We start from the raw sequence: 23309 nt of genomic DNA on the forward strand, positions 1-23309 counted from the left end.
AGAGCGGAGCTGTCAGCGTGGGACAGACGGCTGCAAGGGGCTGGAGAAAGCCCCAGGTAAGTAAATTAGCTTCCATGTCAATTGGCGGATGATTCCTTTAAGGAACCAGAGCTGCATGGTCAGCAATGAGTTAATGGCCCTAGAAAAAATATCACTGACAAGCAGTTTCTTTATTATAATTAACATGTAACTTTACAAAACCACAGTGGTCCTAGATGTAAGGTTTCTGTGTTTATAATATGGATAATATCCTCATTTTAAAGGTAAAAGTACATTTTTGCTGGAAGTTGCACTCTAACTTACTAATATTGTGCGGGTTTAGTATAGGGTAGATGCTGCCAGGCTGAGATCAGCAGAGTGGTTGCCATGTAGATTGACCCTACTACATATAACATCTGACAGGCAGATGCCCAGTGACAGCTGATTTGGTGCAGGCTAAGGGATGGATTTCTGTAAAGGCCACAAAGGCCTGGGCCTTGGTGGCTCCAGCCTAAGGGGCAGCTGGGTATGGAAGGGGAGCTGCTCTCCATATGTAATAGAAGGCTGCAAATGGGGAGCAACATAGGGAAGAGGGGATTTGCTGCCCAAGTGAGCTGTACATGAATGAGAGGTGCTGCTTTACATGGATGGTACACATGGAGGAGGGCTCCAGTGGCATACCTAGGCCGTTTGAAAGGGTATTAAATGATTCCCCCCCCCCCCCCGAGTCAGTGTGGCATGCTCTGGTTAGGCCTTGGTAGGTGGGTGTATGTGTGTGTGGGGGGGAGGGTGCTATTGTTAGGCATAGGTGAGAGAGGATAGTGTTGGATGTAGGTATAGGGGTTGTTAGTGTTAGGTGTGTAAGTAAGGTGTGTGGGGGGGGGGGTAATGTTAGGCGTAGGTATAAGGGAGGTTAGTGTTAAGTGTATGTGGTGGGGGTTAGTGTTAGGCATAGGTGGTGGGGGTCAGTGCTAGGTGTAGGTATGGGCAGAGGTGGTGGGTGCAGGTATGGGGCTAGGTTAGTGTTAGGCCAGCAAATGTGGGGGCGCCATTTGGTGTTAGGTGAAGGTGAGCAGGTTCTAAGGCATAGGTGGGGTGGAGGTACCTCAATCAGCAATGCAGACTCTCCTTGATGGCTCTGCTTGATGATTGCAGCAGTATTGCCCATTAGTACGCCACTGGGCACTGCTGCATGTGAAAAGGGGGGGCAACAATAAAATCTGCCCTAGGGACACAAATTGTGTAAATCCAGCCTAGGGCCACCGTGGACGCACCATGCCACCATCTCTAGCCACCCAAAATGCTGCACAACGGGCAGGGGTGGCTAACGGTGAACCCTCCTCCTGTCAGCCCTCTGGCTGAGCTGGACCTGAGATACAAAATACACTCGTGCAGAACTGTTATAAGTTTAAAGCAGATTTTATTAAACAAAAGTGGAATTTGACGTTTATGGTCCAGAAAGTGACACCCTTTGTCACCTCTACTGCTGTGCTGCTGTCCCTTCTCAGCCTGTCTGCTGGTTATAGATTGCAGCTCATAAACTGTGTGGACTATTTGGCAGGCAGATGGTGCGGTAACAATAAAACTGTCATACCTGTTCTTCTCACCGTGTGGATAGACAGATAATGCCTTCCTGTAGCCTGTGTTGCTTTGCATATTTTTCCAGGTCATTAAATTCTTCCCCATATCAGTATCCCTTGATTCAAATCCCTACGGCAGACAGAACCAAACATCAACTTCCACAGAAAGGGCAGAAATAGAAACGATTACCATAATGACATTTACTAAAACCGTCTGGCAAGTGGCTATATTTAGATCATCTTTTAGTAATGTTCTTGTGTTTTGCTGTATGTCTTGTCTTCTTGCTTTGATGCCATTGTATAATTTATAGTGTATCACTAATCACAGCTGTACAGTATTGCTTTTCATATGGCTAAGCTGACATTCTGTATTTTATTATTATTTTTATTAAAAATGTTTTGATTGTATACTAATATTTTTATGCACAAATATTTGTATGAATGTCCACTCTATTCCTGCATGACTCTGTTTTCTGATTTTTTCTTTTTCTGCTTTGGTGCCTCTAAATCAAATGTGGTGAAGGAGAAGATCATTGTGGAGAAAAGGAGAGACTTTAAAGGACCACTATTGCGAAAAAAGTAGTCAGTTAAAGGAATACTATCGATCCCCAAGTGTTCTAAAATGACAATGTACAAATAATGTCTAAGTAGCTGTGTAAACATTTTCCTACTTTTCATGTTAAATATCAGAGGCAAAAGCTGTAATTTATTGAGGGTAGGATTTAGCTATATTGGGACAAATCAATTGCAGAAGGGGTGTCTGCATCAATGTACTGCCAGAGCTGCATATCAGACTACAGAAGGCAAATATCAAACATATCAAACTTTGAAAGCACAAACAATATGAAAAAGCTGTGACAATTAGTTACATTTCCTCTGCTCTCTTCAGACACTTCAGTCAGAAACAGAGCTCCCAACAGCTGCTGCTCCTGTGTCCTGTCTCTCTCTGTCACACACAGAGCTACACATAGAGTTAACTGATCAAGTGTGAGGGGAATTTCCCCTCTCCTCATGGCTCAGTCAGCCGTCAGTTTTGGTGTCAGTAAACTTTGAATGTATTTTGCTAACAGTAAACAAAGAAGTTGCTACTAAAATGTATACACCAGTACTTAGCAGCACTTCCCAAACAATTCCTGTGTCAATTGAAAAAAAGATGTGAATCGATAGTATTCCTTTAAGGTGATGGACTGGCCCAAAGCCTGTTGGTTCTGTCAGATTTTACCTACCTACTTTTTTTGCAATAGTGGTCCTTTAACATAAGTATTTCTTTTTAATGCAGCCACAGCATTTGATTGGTCCATTTCTATGCTGCATATATTTGCTAATATTTGCTTCAGCTCAGTATTATAAACATCTCACTGGCCATCCCTAATCATTGTTATTAGCTGCTTGTTGTGGGTAATATCAGCATATCATTAACATATACTGATTGTTGATGCACTCATACTCTTCTCTGTATTGGCACAGCCACTCTGCACTTATACTCTTCTGTGTGCTGGCACGGACACTGTGCACTTATACTCTTCTGTGTGCTGGCACGGACACTGTGCACTTATACTCTTCTGTGTGCTGGCACGGCCACTGTGCACTTATACTCTTCTGTGTGCTGGCACGGCCACTGTGCACTTATACTCTTCTGTGTGCTGGCACGGACACTGTGCACTTATACTCTTCTGTGTGCTGGCACAGCCACTGTGCACTTATACTCTTCTGTGTGCTGGCACGGCCACTGTGCACTTATACTCTTCTGTGTGCTGGCACGGACACTGTGCACTTATACTCTTCTGTGTGCTGGCACGGACACTGTGCACTTATACTCTTCTGTGTGCTGGCACGGACACTGTGCACTTATACTCTTCTGTGTGCTGGCACGGACACTGTGCACTTATTATACTCTTCTGTGTGCTGGCACGGACACTGTGCACTTATACTCTTCTGTGTGCTGGCACGGACACTGTGCACTTATTATACTCTTCTGTGTGCTGGCACGGCCACTGTGCCTTTTTACTGTTCTGTAAACTTCCACAGCCACTCTACACTCTGGCAAAGCCACTCTGCACTCATACTCTTCTCCGTATTGCCACAGCCACTCTGCACTCATACTCTTCTCTGAACTGGCAAAGCCACTCTGCACTCATACTCTTCTCCGTATTGCCACAGCCACTCTGCACTCATACTCTTCTCTGAACTGGCAAAGCCACTCTGCACTCATACTCTTCTCTGTTTTGCCACAGCCACTCTGCACTCGTACTCTTCTCTGTATTGCCACAGCCACTCTGCACTTATACTCTTCCCTGAACTGGCACAGCCACTCTGCACTCATATTTTTCTCTGAACTGGCACAGCCACTCTGTACTCATACTCCTCCCTGTATTTGCACAGCCACTCTGCACTTATACTCTTCTCTGAACTGGCACAGCCACTCTGCACTCATATGCTTCTCTGAACTGGCACAGCCACTCTGCACTCATACTCTTCTCTGTATTTCCACAGCCACTCTGCACTCCTACTCTTCTCTGAATTGGCACAGCCACTCTGCACTCATACTCTTCTCTGAACTGGCACAGCCACTCTGCACTTATACTCTTCTCTGAACTGGCACAGCCACTCTGCACTCATATGCTTCTCTGAACTGGCACAGCCACTCTGCACTCATACTCTTCTCCGTATTGCCACACCCACTCTGAACTCATACTCTTCTTTGAACTGGCAAAGCCACTCTGCACTCATACTCTTCTCTGAACTGACACAGCCACTCGGCTCACTCATATTCTTCTCTGAACTGGCACAGCCACTCTGCACTCATATGCTTCTCTGAACTGGCAGAGCCACTCTGCACTTATACTCTTCTCCGTATTGGCACAGCCACTCTGCACTCATACATACTCTTCTCTGAACAGGCACAGCCATTCTGCACTTATACTCTTCTCTGAACTGGCACAGCCACTTTGCACTTTTACTCTTCTCTGAACTGGCACAGCCACTTTGCACTCATATGCTTCTCTGAACTGGCACAGCCACTCTGCACACATACTTTTCTTTGAACTAATACAACCACCCTGCACTTAAACTCTTATGTGTACTTACACAACCACCCTGCATTTATTCCTTTCTCTGAACTGGCATAGCCACCCTGCACTTATAATCGTCTATGTGCTGGCACAGCCACTCTGCACTTCTAACCTTCTCTGAACTGACACAGCCACCCAGCACTTATACTCTTCCATTACTAATCCTGTCCATTTTGAACTGTGCTTTACTCAATACTAAATACAGCAGTACCAGTAAAGTTTTTAATTTGGCTGCACAAAAAACAAAATTATTTCAAAGTGATCCTCAGGCTGCTTTCACAGTGGGACATTACAGGTGCACGTTAGTGCAGCCTCTAACGCTCCCCCAACGCACAGCAATGTAACACAAGTGGGCTGTTCACACAGCCCACATTGCGTTACATGCAACACTGCACGTTGTAGTGAAAGTGCAGCATGCTGTGCGTTCTACGTTAGACTGTTTACACATGCTCAGTGGGGGGCGGAGAGGAGGCAGGGAGATGCCGCGACAGTAGCGCACATGGCTACTTAATATGCACTGCACTGGCGGCCGCTGATTGGCCGGCGGGACCACGTGATGCGGAGTGTCTCGCTCCGCATCACTTGGTCCCGCCGGCCAATCAGCGCCACTCTGGGAGACCTTATGTGGATAGAGCCGCCTAACGCGGCTCACTCTAACGTCCTCTCCCGCACCACCATGCGTTGCAATAGGGGAACGTTATGCGACCATAACATCCCCTAAAACGCAACGTCTTAGTGTGTAAGTAGCCTAAAGGGCTGTCCGATTCCACGCCTCAATGGCCGTATGCATGCCAGTGTTTAGGATGGACTGAGAAATGGAGAAATTGATTCAACTTTTTTGTAATGCATGTTGAAAGGTTTTTACTGTCTCAGGTAAATTATGAGGTTTTTTTAATGTGTTTGATCTATTTTAATTCATTGACGGCACAAAGAAGTTTTTTTTAACCAACCAAAGTTTTATCAGTTCAGTTTATTAAAATTGTAAAGAACTCTACCGAGCTCACTGCAGAGGTACTGTGATTTATAGCCCTGGATTCTTATCCCTTAGAGTGAGAAAAAAGAAAAAAACTAACTCAGCCTAGTTGTGAGCAGGATTAGGATTTTATATACACATGTTTATCTCATCGTGTCATATGGTACTTCACCCACCCTTTAACCACTTAAGGACCACAGTCTTTTCGCCCCTTAAGGACCAGAGCCTTTTTCTCCATTCAGACCACTGCAGCTTTCACGGTTTATTGCTCGGTCATACAACCTACCACCTAGAGGAATTTTACCTCCTTTTCTTGTCACTAATACAGCTTTCTTTTGCTGCTATTTGATTGCTGCTGCGAGTTTTAGTTTTTATTATATTCATCAAAAAAGACATGAATTTTGACAAAAAAATGACTTTTTTAACTTGCTGTGCTGACATTTTTCAAATAAAGTAAAATTTCCTATACATTTGAGCGCGAAAGTTATTCTGCTACATGTCTTTGATAAAAAAAAAACCATTCAGTGTATATTTATTGGATTGGGTAAAAGTTATAGCGTTTACAAACTATGGTGCCAAAAGTGAATTTTCCCATTTTCAAGCATCTCTGACTTTTCTGCGCACCTGTCAGGTTTCATGAGGGGCTAAAATCCAGGATAGTACAAATACCCCCCAAATGACCCCATTTTGGAAAGAAGACATCCCAAAGTATTCAGTGAGAGGCATGGTGAGTTCATAGAAGATTTTATTTTTTGTCACAAGTTAGCGGAAAATGACACTTTCTGACAAAAAAAAAAGAAAAAAAAAAGTTTCCATTTCTTCTAACTTGCGACAAAAAAAAATGAAATCTGCCACGGACTCACTATGCTCCTCTCTGAATACCTTGAAGTGTCTACTTTCCAAAATGGGGTCATTTGTGGGGTGTGTTCACTGTCCTGGCATTTTGGGGGGTGCCTAATTGTAAGCACCCCTGTAAAGCCTAAAGATGCTCATTGGACTTTTGGCCCCTTAGCGCAGTTAGGCTGCAAAAAAGTGCCACACATGTGGTATTGCCGTACTCAGGAGAAGTAGTATAATGTGTTTTGGGGTGTATTTTTACACATACCCATGCTGGGTGGGAGAAATATCTCCGTAAATGACAATTGTTTTATTTTTTTTACACACAATTGTCTATTTATAGAGATATTTCTCCCACTCAGCATGGGTATGTGGAAAAATACACCCCAAAACACATTATACTACTTCTCCTGACTACGGTGATACCACATGTGTGGCACTTTTTTGCACCCTAACTGCGCTAAGGGGCCCAAAGTTCAATGAGTACCTTTAGGATTTCACAGGTCATTTTGAGAAATTTCGTTTCAAGACTACTCCTCACGGTTTAGGGCCCCTAAAATGCCAGGACAGTATAGGAACCCCACAAATTACCCCATTTTAGAAAGAAGACACCCCAAGGTATTCCGTTAGGAGGATGGTGAGTTCATAGAAGATTTTTTTTTTTTGTCACAAGTTAGCGGAAATTGATTTTAATTGTTTTTTTTCACAAAGTGTCATTTTCCGCTAACTTGTGACAAAAAATAAAATCTTCTATGAACTCACCATACTCCTAACGGAATACCTTGGGGTGTCTTCTTTCTAAAATGGGGTCATTTGTGGTGTTCCTATACTGCCCTGGCATTTTAGGGGCCCTAAACCGTGAGGAGTAGTCTTGAAACCAAATGTCGCAAAATGACCTGTGAAATCCTAAAGGTACTCATTGGACTTTGGGCCTCTTAGCGCACTTAGGGTGCAAAAAAGTGCCACACATGTGGTACCGCCGTACTCAGGAGAAGTAGTATAATGTGTTTTGGGGTGTATTTTTACACATACCCATGCTGGGTGGGAGAAATATCTCTGTAAATGACAATTGTTTGATTTTTTTTACACACAATTGTCCATTTACAGAGAGATTTCTCCCACCCAGCATGGGTATGTGTAAAAATACACCCCAAAACACAAAATACTACTTCTTCTGAGTACGGCGATACCACATGTGTGACACTTTTTTGCAACCTAGGTGCGCTAAGGGGCCTAACGTCCTATTCACAGGTCATTTTGAGGCATTTGGATTCTAGACTACTGTCACGGTTTAGGGCCCCTAAAATGCCAGGGCAGTATAGGAACCCCACAAGTGACCCCATTTTAGAAAGAAGACACCCCAAGGTATTCTGTTAGGAGTATGGTGAGTTCATAGAAGATTTTTTTTTTTGTCACAAGTTAGCGGAAAATGACACTTTGTGAAAAAAAAACAATACATATCAATTTCCGCTAACTTGTGACAAAAAATAAAATCTTCTATGAACTCATCATACACCTAACAGAATACCTTGGGGTGTCTTCTTTCTAAAATGGGGTCACTTGTGGGGTTCCTATACTGCCCTGGCATTTTAGGGGCCCTAAACCGTGAGGAGTAGTCTTGAACCCAAATGTCTCAAAATGACCTGTGAAATCCTAAAGGTACTCATTGGACTTTGGGCCCCTTAGCACAGTTAGGGTGCAAAAAAGTGTCACACATGTGGTATCGCCATACTCAGAAGAAGTAGTATAATGTGTTTTGTGGTGTATTTTTACATATAACCATGCTGGGTGGGAGAAATATCTCTGTAAATGACACATTTTTGATTTTTTTTTACACACAATTGTCCATTTACAGAGAGATTTCTCCCACCCAGCATGGGTATGTGTAAAAATACACCACAAAACACATTATACTACTTCTCCTGAGTATGGCGATACCACATGTGTGACACTTTTTTGCAGCCTAGGTGCGCTAAGGGGCCAAACGTCCTATTCACAGGTCATTTTGAGGCATTTGTTTTCTAGACTACTCCTCACGGTTTAGGGCCCCTAAAATGCCAGGGCAGTATAGGAACCCCACAAGTGACCCCATTTTAGAAAGAAGACACCCCAAGGTATTCCGTTAGGGGTATGGTGAGTTCATAGAAGATTTTATTTTTTGTCACGAGTTAGTGAAAAATGACACTTTGTGAAAAAAACAATAAAAATCCAATTTCCGCTAACTTTTGACAAAAAATAAAATCTTCTATGAACTCATCATACACCTAACAGAATACCTTGGGGTGTCTTCTTTCTAAAATGGGGTCACTTGTGGGGTTCCTATACTGCCCTGGCATTTTACGGGCCCAAAACTGTGAGTAGTCTGGAAACCAAATTTCTCAAAATGACTGTTCAGGGGTATAAGCATCTGCAAATTTTGATGACAGGTGGTCTATGAGGGGGCACATTTTGTGGAACCGGTCATAAGCAGGGTGGCCTCTTAGATGACAGGATGTTTTGGGCCTGATCTGATGGATAGGGGTGCTAGGGGGGTGAAAGAAGGTGATTGATGGGTGTCTCAGGGGGCGGTTAGAGGGGAAAATAGATGCAATCAATGCACTGGGGAGGTGATCGGAAGGGGGTCTGAGGGGGATCTGAGGGTTTGGCCGAGTGATCAGGAGCCCACACAGGGCAAATTAGGGCCTGATCTGATGGGTAGGTGTGCTAGGGGGTGACAGGAGGTGATTGATGGGTGTCTCAAGGTGTGATTAGAGGGGGGAAATAGATGCAAGCAATGCACTAGCAAGGTGATCAGGGCTGGGGTCTGAGGATGTTCTGAGGTGTGGGCGGGTGATTGGGTTCCCGCAAGGGGCAGATTAGGGTCTAATCTGATGGGTAACCATGACAGGTGGTGATAGGGGGTGATTGATGGGTAATTAGTGGGTGTTTAGAGGAGAGAAGAGATGTAAACACTGCACTTGGGAGGTGATCTGATGTCGGATCTGCGGGCGATCTATTGGTGTGGGTGGGTGATCAGATTGCTCGCAAGGGGCAGGTTAGGGGCTGATTGATGGGTGGCAGTGACAGGGGGTGATTGATGGGTGGCAGTGACAGGGGGTGATTGATAGGTGATTGACAGGTGATCAGTGGGTTATTACAGGGAATAACAGATGTAAATATTGCACTGGCGAATTGATAAGGGGGGGTCTGAGGGCAATCTGAGCGTGTGGGCGGGTGATTGGGTGCCCGCAAGGGGCAGATTAGGGTCTAATCTGATGGGTAACAGTGACAGGTGGTGATAGGGGGTAATTGATGGGTAATTAGTGGGTGTTTAGAGGAGAGAAGAGATGTATACACTGCACTTGGGAGGTGATCTGATGTCGGATCTGCGGGCGATCTATTGGTGTGGGTGGGTGATCAGATTGCCCGCAAGGGGCAGGTTAGGGGCTGATTGATGGGTGGCAGTGACAGGGGGTGATTGATGGGTGGCAGTGACAGGGGGTGATTGATAGGTGATTGACAGGTGATCAGTGGGTTATTACAGGGAATAACAGATGTAAATATTGCACTGGCGAATTGATAAGGGGGGGTCTGAGGGCAATCTGAGCGTGTGGGTGGGTGATTGGGTGCCCGCAAGGGGCAGATTAGGGTCTAATCTGATGGGTAACAGTGACAGGTGGTGATGGGGGTGATTGATGGGTAATTAGTGGGTGTTTAGAGGAGAGAAGAGATGTATACACTGCACTTGGGAGGTGATCTGATGTCGGATCTGCGGGCGATCTATTGGTGTGGGTGGGTGATCAGATTGCCCGCAAGGGGCAGGTTAGGGGCTGATTGATTGGTGGCAGTGACAGGGGGTGATTGATGGGTGGCAGTGACAGGGGGTGATTGATGGGTGGCAGTGACAGGGGGTGATTGATAGGTGATTGACAGGTGATCAGTGGGTTATTACAGGGAATAACAGATGTAAATATTGCACTGGCGAATTGATAAGGGGGGGTCTGAGGGCAATCTGAGCGTGTGGGCGGGTGATTGGGTGCCCGCAAGGGGCAGATTAGGGTCTAATCTGATGGGTAACAGTGACAGGTGGTGATAGGGGGTGATTGATGGGTAATTAGTGGGTGTTTAGAGGAGAGAAGAGATGTATACACTGCACTTGGGAGGTGATCTGATGTCGGATCTGCGGGCGATCTATTGGTGTGGGTGGGTGATCAGATTGCCCGCAAGGGGCAGGTTAGGGGCTGATTGATTGGTGGCAGTGACAGGGGGTGATTGATGGGTGGCAGTGACAGGGGGTGATTGATGGGTGGCAGTGACAGGGGGTGATTGATAGGTGATTGACAGGTGATCAGTGGGTTATTACAGGGAATAACAGATGTAAATATTGCACTGGCGAATTGATAAGGGGGGGTCTGAGGGCAATCTGGGCGTGTGGGCGGGTGATTGGGTGCCCGCAAGGGGTAGATTAGGGTCTAATCTGATGGGTAACAGTGACAGGTGGTGATAGGGGGTGATTGATGGGTAATTAGTGGGTGTTTAGAGGAGAGAAGAGATGTAAACACTGCACTTGAAAGATGATCTGATGTCGGATCTGCGGGCGATCTATTGGTGTGGGTGGGTGATCAGATTGCCCGTAAGGGGCAGGTTAGGGGCTGATTGATGGGTAGCAGTGACAGGGGGTGATTGACGGGTGATTGACGGGTGATTGACGGGTGATTGACAGGTGATTGACAGGTGATTGACAGGTGATCAGGGGGGATAGATGCATACAGTACACGGGGGGGGGGAGTCTGGGGGGGGGTCTGGGGAGAATCTGAGGAGTGGGGGGGTGATCAGGAGGGGGCAGTGGGCAGGGGGGGGGATAAAAAAAAATAGCGTTGACAGATAGTGACAGGGAGTGATTGATGGGTGATTAGGGGGGTGACTGGGTGCAAAAAGTGGTCTGGGGGGTGGGCAGGGGGGGGTCTGAGGGGTGCTCTGGGCGATCAGGGAGCAGGGGGGGGGGGGAAATCAGTGTGCTTGGATGCAGACTAGGGTGGCTGCAGCCTGCCCTGGTGGTCCCTCGGACACTGGGACCACCAGGGCAGGAGGCAGCCAGTATAATAGGCTTTGTATACATTACAAAGCCTATTATACATATGTGCAGCGGCGATCCGGGTGCTAGTAACCCGCCGGCGCTTCCGAACGGCCGGCGGGTTACTACGAGCGGTGGGCGGAGCGAGTCCCCGGCGGCTGATCGCGTCACGAATGACGCGATCGCCGCATAGCCACTCCCGCAGCCGCCCCCGCCGATGGGCGTATTGCGGTCGTTTGGGCCCGGACTTTGCCGCCGCCCATCGGCTGGGGGCGGTCCTCAAGTGGTTAAATCAATGCATAGATATAATGGCCCTGATTCATTTAACATTTCTACTGACTTTCTCACAGGAGACATTTTCAAACTTTATCAATAAAATACATTTTTAGTTTCCATCAAGCAAAAAGTGCATAGAAACGGTTATCCCAAATTAATTACCGGTAAGTTACAGATATTACATTACTTAACTACTTTTTAGCACTTTTCACTGCTACAAATGTGTCTTGTAAATAAAATAAGAACACAACTCCTGTGAGGAAACTCAGGTGAAAATATGATTGAATGAATCAGGTCCAATGAGTGATATTAATTGTTTCCCACTGTCTGTTTACGTTTTTGCATCCTGTAAGTTTAACAACAAATCATTGAAATCTTTGATTGGTGTAAAGAGGTGCAAGAAGCCTGTCCCCTCTGAGTCTGTCCACACAGTGTGTGTGAAAATGTCTGTTGGTTCGCCTTTGTACTGCTTCCAGTTAATATTTTATAGTCTTGATTTGCAAATTAAATAAGGAATATGAATTGTTGCTATTGGCAACAAGCCCAAATTATTTCCACACGTTAGGCACTGGGTTACAGGTTTACTTCCTCTCTCTAAAATCTCTATTAAGGTCTTTAAATCTCTATTAAAGTGGTACAATTTTTTCATCATATACAATCTTTTGACGCAATTTGAACTATCGTTACTAATCTGAAGGCAATTATCGATTGTTCCCATTAACGGAACAATTTCAGAAGGTTTTACATTCTGATTCGATCATAAAATCCAACTTTCGGATCAATCATTTTTCCTTTTCCGACTGTCCAAAGAATCATATCACATCGATTTGTGCCAGAAACTGCAGTTTTTATACAATCCAATCATAAGAGGTGCATTGAAAGATCGAATCTGAAGGAAAAATTGTACCGTTAACCTCTTTGGCGGTATGGACGAGCTCAGCTCGTCCATAACCGCCGCAGGGCACCACTCAGGTGGGCCGATTTTCGTACTTTTTTTATTAAACCACGCAGCTAGCACTTTGCTAGCTGCATGTTGGGGACGATCGCCGCTGCTCGCCGCTGATGCGCCGCTACCGCCATGTAACAGCCCCCCCCCCCGAGACCCCACGCGCAGCCTGGCCAATCAGTGCCAGGCAGCGCTGAGGGGTGGATCGGGACTCCCTGTGACGTCACGACGTCGAAGACGTCATTCCGTTCGTCGCCATGACGACGGGGGAGGCCCTAAAGGAAATCCCGTTCAGAATGGGATTTCCGGATGGGCTTGATCGCCGGCGGCGATCCGAGGGGTGGGAGGGATGCCGCAGGGAGGGGGGAATTATGTAGCTAGCGCTAGGCTAGCTACATGATTTAAAAAAATAAATTCAAAAAATACTGCTGCGCAGCCACCCTGGCGCAATCAATAGAACGCCAGGGTATGGACACCTTTAGAATTGAAGACTGGTGCCCACTAATCCAGTTACCAATGTTACACAGGTCAAGATGGCTTTATTGAGGGGATTAGGGGTGGGGACAATTTTATGACTGGAGTCTCACTCCATATGCGTATATAAATTGCAACACAGCGCAATAATGTATAATGGTTTCATAAGTTTGCTTTACCTCAATTGTTTTTGACATGGGTTTAGGTCTACACTGTATTTTTCCTGGATAATGAGAAGATGTAGATGTATCTGTAACTGTTATAGGAGAAAAACTCACCATCAGAGGGTCGGAAAAATCTGGCATCTGTCCAACCAGCATCCCTGCCAGGGTGCATACCAACATGACAAGCGAACATATCGCCACTATAGGCAGAGGCCAGTCAGTTATCATCTGAGAATAACTGTAAAAAAATCAAAGTAACAATATGGAGTCAGTTGTGTCCTAATGTAGACCAGTACGGTATTGGGCAAACTAAAAAGTTATATTTGTTAAAAAGACCAATTTAAAGGAAGCCTAAAGCTGGCCACACACTTAAACTGTGATTGCCTTCTGGCACTTTCAGATTTATAAAACAACTTTTCAATTTAAACCTCAACCTGATTGTAGAACCACATGGACATGTGATCGCTAATATCATATTGGCAACAAAAATTCTGATCTCAAAGCACTGGAATGATTCCAAAACACCATAACTTGAAATCCTTTAGACATTTAATACTAGTTTTGAATAGGAGCGAATGTTCATCAACCTTAGTAGTAATTTTACAAAAGATGGGAATAATGGGATAGAAATTATGCCTACAACCTGGCACGATAATTATCATTACCGTATTTAAATTTGAAGTCTGGGGAAGAAAGTTGGGATATGATTTCTGGAAAGAAGACACAATTAGAAGGTACAAGAAATGTAATTAATATACTGTATGTATGCTATTTGGCACAAATGTTGTTTTCATAGAATTTTAGTTCTTTTTGTTAAACACTTTTTTTGGAGCACTTGTAATTACGGCATTTGTGTTACACTAAAGTTCACTCTACAACAAAGTGCTCATTCAATATAAATTGTGGCCAGTAAAATGCTGTGCAGATATATCTCTATTGTAATATGCATTCCCACCTAATAAAATGTTTTGAAACAACTGTATTGTAAATCAAATTGACTTGCTATCTTTTATGATAAAATGCAATCATAATTATTAGATAGGCAAATAGGAAAATTTACAGCAAATTAAATTGAATAGATCATTAACTACTTCACGCCACAGGCTACTTAACCCTTACCACCAAGAGCCTTTTTTCCCTGCCAGCGCTTCTCCCATTCATTTGGCGATAACTTTATTACTACTTATCATACCTAAATGATCTATATTTTTTTTGGGGGGGGAGGTTATACAAATTAGGCATTTTGTGGGCGATGCTTGTTTACAGTCATTACTTTATCTTCTATGCATTTTGCAGGAAAAAACAGGGAAATAAATAAGAAATACGCTATTTCTCCAATTCCACCTCCTATAGTTTTCAAATTAACAATGCTACTGTAAATAAAACCCACACATTTTATTTGCACATTTTTCCCTGTAATTACAACATTTAAATTATGTTCCTAGTACAATGTACGGTGACAGTACATTAATTGGATATAAAGGTGTATTTTCATTGTCATGTGTTTTTTTTGGACCCATCAATAATGACAAGTCCGTAGTTGCTAAAATAACAGTAGTATTCCCTCTTTACATATATATTTAAAAAGCTCAGACCCTAAGGTTACTATTTATATTGTTATTTTTTGTAATTGTCACTTTTTTAAGTGACTATTACAAACGTTGGGTAGAGTGTTAATAAGGGTTTTTTTTTATTTTAATTATACTTTTTGTCCACTAGATGGGGCTAAATACTCTCCTGGAAGTTACCACTAAATGACAGGATGCGCATGTACGTCCTATTTGCCACACATATGCACAAACTGGGTGTGTACATATGTCCAGTTTGTGTGAAGAGGTTAAAACAAATTGCTTTAGATTCTTTTAGAAGTTGTTTTAGAGTTAGAAGTTTAAGAAGTCTAAAATCTATATAAAATAGAAATAGAAAAAAACGAGAGCCCAATATGGTGTAGTATGTTAAAGACAATTGGTAAGTGGTTTAGTGAGAGAATTTATACTCACAAACATGGGTTACCATTCAGGCAACCACTCAATAGGCAGGTGAGGAGATTAGACCTGTCCTCACTCAGGATTAAGAAGTCGCTCTCTGTAGTAAAGAAATAAGAAAGGGGGTAGCACTCCCCTCCACCAGGAGTGGACACAGAGTATTTGTATGTAGAACAGAGGCACCAGCAGGATAAAAGTAAAAAAACAATTTAAAAATTGCTTGTAGAAAGTGGTGGGCTTGCCTCCCAAAAGCAGACACGAGATCCTGTCTTCATATAAATCAGTAGTGTAGGTTCTATATGTCACATCAAACCGCTCACTTCCGGTAAAGTGACAGGTACCACGCCCCTTTCCCCGCCCCTATGGGTATGTGACGTCAAACCGCCCACATCCGGCTTAGTGACAGGTACCACGCCCCTTTCCCCCACCCTTTTCTACGCCCCTATAGGTATGTGACGTCAAGCCGCCCACATCCTGTTTAGTGACAGATGTTCCGCCCCCCTTTTCAATGCCCTCTTCAGGTCTAAGGGGGTTCCCCATGACGTTTTGCCCTCACTGATGCCGGATTCAACCCATTATAGTGCCCAAAGTGTCCATTTTGTGTTGCAAACCATTTTGCCTGATACGTGGGCCTTAATGAGCCCAGACCATGCCATATATACGGGCCCATTGTTTGATACGCATCCCTTTATGTTTTATAGCACTTAATATTGTGTAAGCTTTTATTAATAAGGACGCGGTAGCATGTTTTATGTGCTTTTTAATAAATCATTATAAAGATACAAATTAACAGCGGATGAATTTAAAACCGCTGTAAAAGATCATTTTCGTTGGTATATACATAGAGACACAAATTAACAGTATCTGAATTAAAAACCAATGTAAAATATTGTTTTCATTGTATGTACATAAAATAACTTTATTACAGAGCATGATATACTGAACAGAAAAAAAACAGGTTTTATTTTCGTACATGATCAGAAAACAACAAACTATTTTTGGTTTGTCGGAATAGCCTAGCGGTCTAATCCATGGGTGGCGTTTTCGTTGTAAACGGTTACGTATCTGACACGGGTTCGATTACGGCTCCCGGCAAACCTTTTAAGTCCTTGTATGAAAATAATTAGAGAGTTAACCAGTGTGTTTGCAGCAAAGGAAGAGTTCTTTTTTTAGGAAGCAAAGTCCCCTGTGTTAGTCCTGGTGATGGAGAGAACATTCGGCGACTGACAGGAGGTGTGCTAGGTGTAACGGTTGATTCCTCGGGCAATTGTGCTTTTAGATGGTCAAGCATGTCTCTTGTCCTTGTATTACCAACCACAGTAGACGGTACATTTAATTCAGCCATGGCATCCATAAATATTTTCCAACCAGGAGGCGCTTTATTCGCTGTCATGGCGTGGTTTTGCATAGCGCTGTGAACCAAATCAACCATGTTGGATCCAGGAACAATATGACCTCTGTGTTACGATCAGTGTCAGCAACCAGAGAGAGAATCTGATCCTTGGCGATCCGCAGTATCCCCAAAAATACAGATATACCCGATTATTGAGGATCTGCGGAATCGTCAATAATCAGATATGTCTAACCTCTAGACACCAGGGAGAGTGTAAGTGTTTGGTGCAACAGTAACAACTCTGAGTAAAGACCACCAGAGGAGCTGGCGGCCTATACTCCCGAGGAATTCACCCCTGAGCGGTGGGTGATATTCCTGTAGCCTGTGGACCCCTGAGCGAGGGACCAAGGCTGGAAAGCAGGAAGCCCTGCTGCTAATATGTAAGGCTTTGCCCTGAACTGGGCTAACGTAACACAGTAATAACACAACCTAGTCTGGGTGTGAGGTCCGTATTCTCAACACCCTGGAACTAGTCTGGAGCATAACATAAATGATAATACAGTTCCCTAGTCTTGGGTGTGAGGTCCGTATTCACAACACCCTGGAACTAGTCTGGAGCATAACATAAATGATAATACAGTTCCCTAGTCTTGGGTGTGAGGTCCGTATTCACAACACCCTGGAACTAGTCTGTAGTATAACATAAATGATACACAGTATTCCTAGTCTGGGGTGTGAGGGCCTTGATCTCAACACCCTGGAACTGGTCTAACAAATAATACCATACAATTAGTACTTTAAGCTATCAAGAATCTGACTCCGTGTGGATTCCCAGCTCCAGACGGTTCTGGCACACTGTCGGGTCTAGCTAAGGTCTGAGTGCCTTCACGCAAGTGTTAGCAATGGCAGACAACCAGCAACTGACAAGCAGCAGAATATATAGTTGCTGGACTCTGCTGCCCCGCCCGAACCATTCAGCCAATCATGAGTCCTGCAGGAATCAGCTGACCTTCCTGATCAGCTGACACTTCCTCTGCAGGTATAAAGGTCCTGAATTCAGGCCCGCGCGAGCATAGCTCTCCATCTGCCTAGGTGCACTAACAGACCCAGCCACACCAAGCACATGCTGTTGCATGCAAACAGCCGCTTTGCTGTCAGGACATGCGGCGGCTCTTCCGCATTCCACCATACCACCAGACGCGTGTCCATGCGTGCAAACCGCCGCTTTGGACGCGGAATCAGCCGCCTCGTTCTTGGCACACGCGGCGGCTTTTCCGCGTTTTCTCACAGTACCCCCCCGCTGAGGAGTGGACTCCGGACATCTCCTTCCTGGCTTTCCAGGACGTAAGTTAGAGAATTTTCCTTTTATCTCATACTCAGGCCGGCCATCAATCCACCCAGGGAGGGAGGGAGTGGAATCCACCTGCAGCGCTGACCCGGGCGGGGACACAGGAAATGATTTTTTGTCAGCCTGTTTTTTTGGTGGTAGAATGGTTTTGGGCCAAAAACCCCTGTCTAAAGTGTCTGCTTTGGGGCTTTTGCTATCAGATTTATACATGAGAGGAAACCGTGAGGAACAGGAACCATTAGAAATAACTGTACACTGTCCTGCCTTTCCTGCGACCTGTATCCTGGTTTTATCCACCTCACCCTTCTTTAAACAGTGCTCATGACAATGAGCTGACCAGTTCAGTAACTGTCCTGAAGCCCAGTCAAACAGTGGAGAGTGGAGTTGCAACCAGGGCATACCGAGAACAACAGCAGACCCTTTCATCGGCAGGACCAGGAACTGTAAACTCTCTTCATGCACTGCCCCTAAACAACATGACAGTAGGGGGGTTTGGGAAAGAAACTGGGCACTGCGCAATGGAGAGTCGTCCACTGCAGTGACCGAAATCTGCCGGTCGGGTGCAGATAACGGTATCCCCAGACTTTTGGCAAAATCGTAGTCGATGAGGTTTGCTGACGAACCTGAGTCCACCATGGCTTCTGCGGACTTGGTCCGACCTTCCCACGTAACCGAACAAGGAAGGATCAGCCGACCATCGTTCAGGGATGAACCCTGCTCACCTATGATTTTGACTAATCCTAGGCGATAGCTTTTGTCTGGCCTAGTGGAATCATGTAAAGCGTTCTTCTTTGGGCTCCTGCGACTCTTTTCCCCCAGATTCAACCTTGTGTACCCAATTTGCATAGGTTCGCCTGGAGGTGAGGGAGACCGAGAAGAGTCGTGTAAGATAGACCTTCTGGCCACTCTACCACGAATCTGTCTCTGGTGGCGCAAACGGCGATCTATCTGTATGGCCAAAGAGATTGCCTCATCCAATGATTCGGGCTCAGGATGGCCTATCATTACCTCATGAATATTATCTGACAATCCGGCCAAAAAACAGTCTAGGAGGGCGAATGCGTCCCATCTAGCCGAGACTGCCCACCTCCTAAACTCCGCAGCATAATTTTCCACCAGACCTTTGCCCTGACGCAGAAGCCTGAGCTTCCGTTCAGAAGTCGAGGCGATGTCTGGGTCATCGTAAATCATAGCCATAGCCTCAAAAAATTCATCGACCGAGGTCAGGGCCTGATGCCCAATAGGAAGACCATATGCCCAGGTCTGGGAATCCCCTGACAATAGAGTCTTAATGAACGTAATTCTCTGTGCCTCGGTTCCAGATGAATTAGGCCTTAACTCAAAGTATGATAACACTCTATTTCTAAAGTTCCGAAAATCAGATCTGTCGCCAGAAAATTTTTCAGGTACAGGCATACGCATGTCTGTGCTAAGAGGAGACCGCACTGATTGAAGTCCTGAAATAGCCCCAAATATCTGACATATCTGGGTCTGTTGGTTCAAAACTGCCGCGGAAAGTTGGTTTACCGCGGTGGTCAGGACTTCAACATGGCTATACAGTGCGTCCATTTGGGTTCGGTCTGCCATTCTGTAGACTCTGCTGCCCCGCCCGAACCATTCAGCCAATCATGAGTCCTGCAGGAATCAGCTGACCTTCCTGATCAGCTGACACTTCCTCTGCAGGTATAAAGGTCCTGAATTCAGGCCCGCGCGAGCATAGCTCTCCATCTGCCTAGGTGCACTAACAGACCCAGCCACACCAAGCACATGCTGTTGCATGCAAACAGCCGCTTTGCTGTCAGGACATGCGGCGGCTCTTCCGCATTCCACCATACCACCAGACGCGTGTCCATGCGTGCAAACCGCCGCTTTGGACGTGGAATCAGCCGCCTCGTTCTTGGCACACGCGGCGGCTTTTCCGCGTTTTCTCACACTCTGTAAACAAATTCCCCTCTTGCATTCCAAGTAACTGTATCATCAGCCTGAACAAGTCTATTTAACAACAGCATTTTTCTTAAAACGTTCATTAACATGATTAAGTATTTCAGCAATATCATCGTGTTTGTTACCATTAACATTTGTCAATTGCATCTGATCAGATGAGGATGGCGTTATCAAAGTTAAAGAAGTTGTTTCTTTTCCAGTCTGTCTGGCAAACGTTAAGTATCTCTGTAACACAGCAGTGTATCTCTTAATTTTCTCATCATCAGGCATGTCATTCCTATGCAAAATTTCACTAATTTCTGCATCTTGACGCTGTGTAACAGTCTGACGTATGTCGGGTGCTGTTGGAGATGGCCTCTTTATTTTGTCAAGTTCTTGTTTGGACACCAAGAACATTTTCTCAGTATGATCCATCATGAGCCACCAACACGGCTAGCAATCAGGCTCGTTATTAAGGGGATGGCAAACCCAAGGAGGGAGCCTATAAACCCACCAGACTGATTCACAAGTCGTTTCTTGGTTTTAATGGGAAACGTTTTATTGCTCAGTTTCTTTATAGCTTTTCGCCATCTTTTAAGTAGTTTCTTTTGCCGTTCTTTCAGGGGTATCTTCCCTTTTATAATGTTGAGAGCGATCTCACCAATAGCCGAAATCAAATCGTTACTGGCATTTCGTAAAATTGATTTCCGGACAGACGGCTTTGCTTTCACTAGAACTTTTAAAATGGCCCAATTGCGCCTCAGCCTGTTAGACATCTTTACAGATGTCTATGCACGTTTAAGAATGACAAGTAAGATGGAGAAAATCACTTTTTAGAGCTTTGATTTTTGTACACATACACAGCCGGTAGGTCCGGAGGGAACAGACCCGTTCTCAAGCGGAGCGCGTCTGGAGTATCCGAACGTAAATCTACCAGTAAATAGCCATAAGGCACTTGTGTAGCATCTTCAAAAGCCTCTAAAAAGAAACGTGTTTTACCAGGGTACATTTGTCTAGCCAACGTGGTAATTTGTAATTTATCACGTGGATTTATATATGTTGGGGAAAATGGTCTGTACATAAAACTTTGTTTTTCTTTATTTTTCAGGAACAGGTAAAAGAAAAGCTCTCAACAGCTTTAACAGTCGGACAGATGCTGTTGATCACAGCGTAAGAATACACAAAAGACAAGAAACTGCTCCATTTTTACAGCGTCCTGACGAGGAAAACGCGGACCCCGACACAATTGACTTAACTACGTCGTCGCAGCCGCCTGCTAAGGTCAAAAAATGCCCTGGTGCCCGTAAGTGCGCTTTTTTAAAGCTTGTCCTATTTAATGTAGTGTATAGCTTGAAAAAAACAACAAACAAAACTGTGTATTGCAAATAAAGCTGTGTGTTTACTGTGTTGTTTATAATTCCTTATGTTTTATTTTTAATACGCAGCAAAAAGGACAACTAGCTCATTGAGATGGTTTAATGTAATTCAAGAGTCTGCTGTTCAACCCACAACATCAACCGACAGGATCCCAGCAGGAACACGTAGACACCGTAATGGGTCTATAAGAAGAACACCTTTATCCAGGACCCCAGCAGGAACACGTAGACCCCGTAATGGGGCTATAAGAAAAACACCTTTATCACCAATTTGCGAGGATATACCAACGTCGCAGAATTTCAGGCATGGTGGTGAGTCAACCAGCAGAATACCAAACAATACTTCAGGCGCTGTTCAGGATACACCTACATGCTCTCTTGATATAAACAGTTTAAAGAGGCGTATCATGTTTGACACACCTATGCACGATCACCAAAGTCCAGAAAATGAATCTACAGAAATAGGGACAACACCACCAACCTCTATAATAGCACATACACATAGTCCGGCAGACCCGCCGCAACTCGTAGCCTACGGTATATGGGGGAGAAAAGCGCAAGTAGCACTGGCACGTTTGGGTAGCAGGCAGCATAGACTGTATAGAATGGCTAATTATTTACTATGTATTCTTAGGAATAATTACGCTTTACAAGCTGCATTACCATCCCCCTCAAATGACGCGGCTGTAATAGCAGAAGATGAAAAATGTGAAAAAATATTCAAAAATGTGGTGGCATTTGAGAGGGATCTAGGGATTGATGATTGACTAGTCATGGTGGGTGGTGGTGTTAGCTGCAACACCCTAAGAACAATTAATAAAACAACTCAGCGTATAAAATCTAGATCTTTAAAACGGGCTATAAAAATGTTATATTCAGCTAGGCGTTCTCTGCGCTCTAGAGAAAAAAGAAAACAACGTTTTAACAAACGGGTCACGACTTCTGGCCCACCAAACAGTCAAACGCAATCTGCACAAAATACCATTCAACAACAAGCGCCACAAACGACCGTCACAACTGACAACCAACAGCATGACGCAGATCAGGGAGAAACAGCTGATAGTTCACTACAGCGTGACAGTTCCATAACAGACAACTACACCCCAGACACAGACAGTGGGCAGTGTAATGATTCTGGACAATCTGATGATGGTTCTGTGTATTTAGATCATGTTTTTCACCAGCAGCGGGAACTAGTACGTTTTAACGGTTTTGAGTATATTGATCACTTTAGGTTTGTGAACCTTAATAGAATACGCTCGTTCGTTGAATCGATTAATGTTATACATTCTGCTATTCAGACGCTGCTGTCACGCATAGTTACTGAAGTAGATCCTGGTGATTTTGTCCAGCTGAGGTTGCATGGTGGGGACACATTTGATCCTGTTGTGTCAGCTAAACAGTCTAGAGATGATTTTAACGCTGAAACGTTTCTGAACAACATTGCAAATGCTTTACAGAGCAACGCCGAGTGTGTTGCCTGCAACACCCTCAAACTTGTGATTACTGTTATCAAGAACCGGCGTGGTGGTGCTAGAAGGATTTTGAAGTCTATCACATACAGTCAGATTATTAAACGTAAGAAGCAGTGGCTGTATGATTTCAACAATTACAGCTCTAATGTTTGTCTTGCTGCTAGTCTTCATGCTCTTTTGATAGGTGTTGATGTAGCTGATCATGTTTTGTTAGAAAAAGCCTGTCAGACGCACAAAGATTTGGGAATACCTGAGAATCAAATGGTGTCATTTAGTGATGTTATGTTGTTTGAGAACTATTTAGATGTCACAATTAAAGTGCTGTATCACGGTTGTGGCAAGTGGCAGTATTATCATACAGGCCAGACACCTAAAGAGAAGACTGTGTATGTTTTACATCATGAAAAACATTATTATGGTATTAAAAATGTGAAAGCTTTTATTGGTGCCGATTACTTTTGTGAGAGATGTTGTTCGGTGTACACGCACAAGTATAATCACGGTTGTGTACAGTTA

At 44.4% G+C, this 23309-nt stretch overlaps 1 protein-coding gene across 1 annotated transcript in view; it reads right to left on the bottom strand.

Annotated features, from left to right (window-relative positions):
• The window catches only part of DISP2 (dispatched RND transporter family member 2), a 104163-nt gene that overhangs the window by 18632 nt on the left and 62222 nt on the right, over positions 1-23309 (bottom strand). Inside the window, exons 4-5 of the mRNA XM_068253398.1 lie at positions 13468-13591; positions 1574-1689 (exon numbers count right to left, since the gene is read on the bottom strand). Coding sequence (XP_068109499.1) covers positions 1574-1689; positions 13468-13591 — 240 coding nt within the window. The remainder of the gene's footprint in view (positions 1-1573; positions 1690-13467; positions 13592-23309) is intronic.

Source organism: Hyperolius riggenbachi, chromosome 9 (genome assembly GCF_040937935.1).
Source record: "Hyperolius riggenbachi isolate aHypRig1 chromosome 9, aHypRig1.pri, whole genome shotgun sequence".
Lineage (NCBI taxonomy): Eukaryota > Metazoa > Chordata > Amphibia > Anura > Hyperoliidae > Hyperolius > Hyperolius riggenbachi.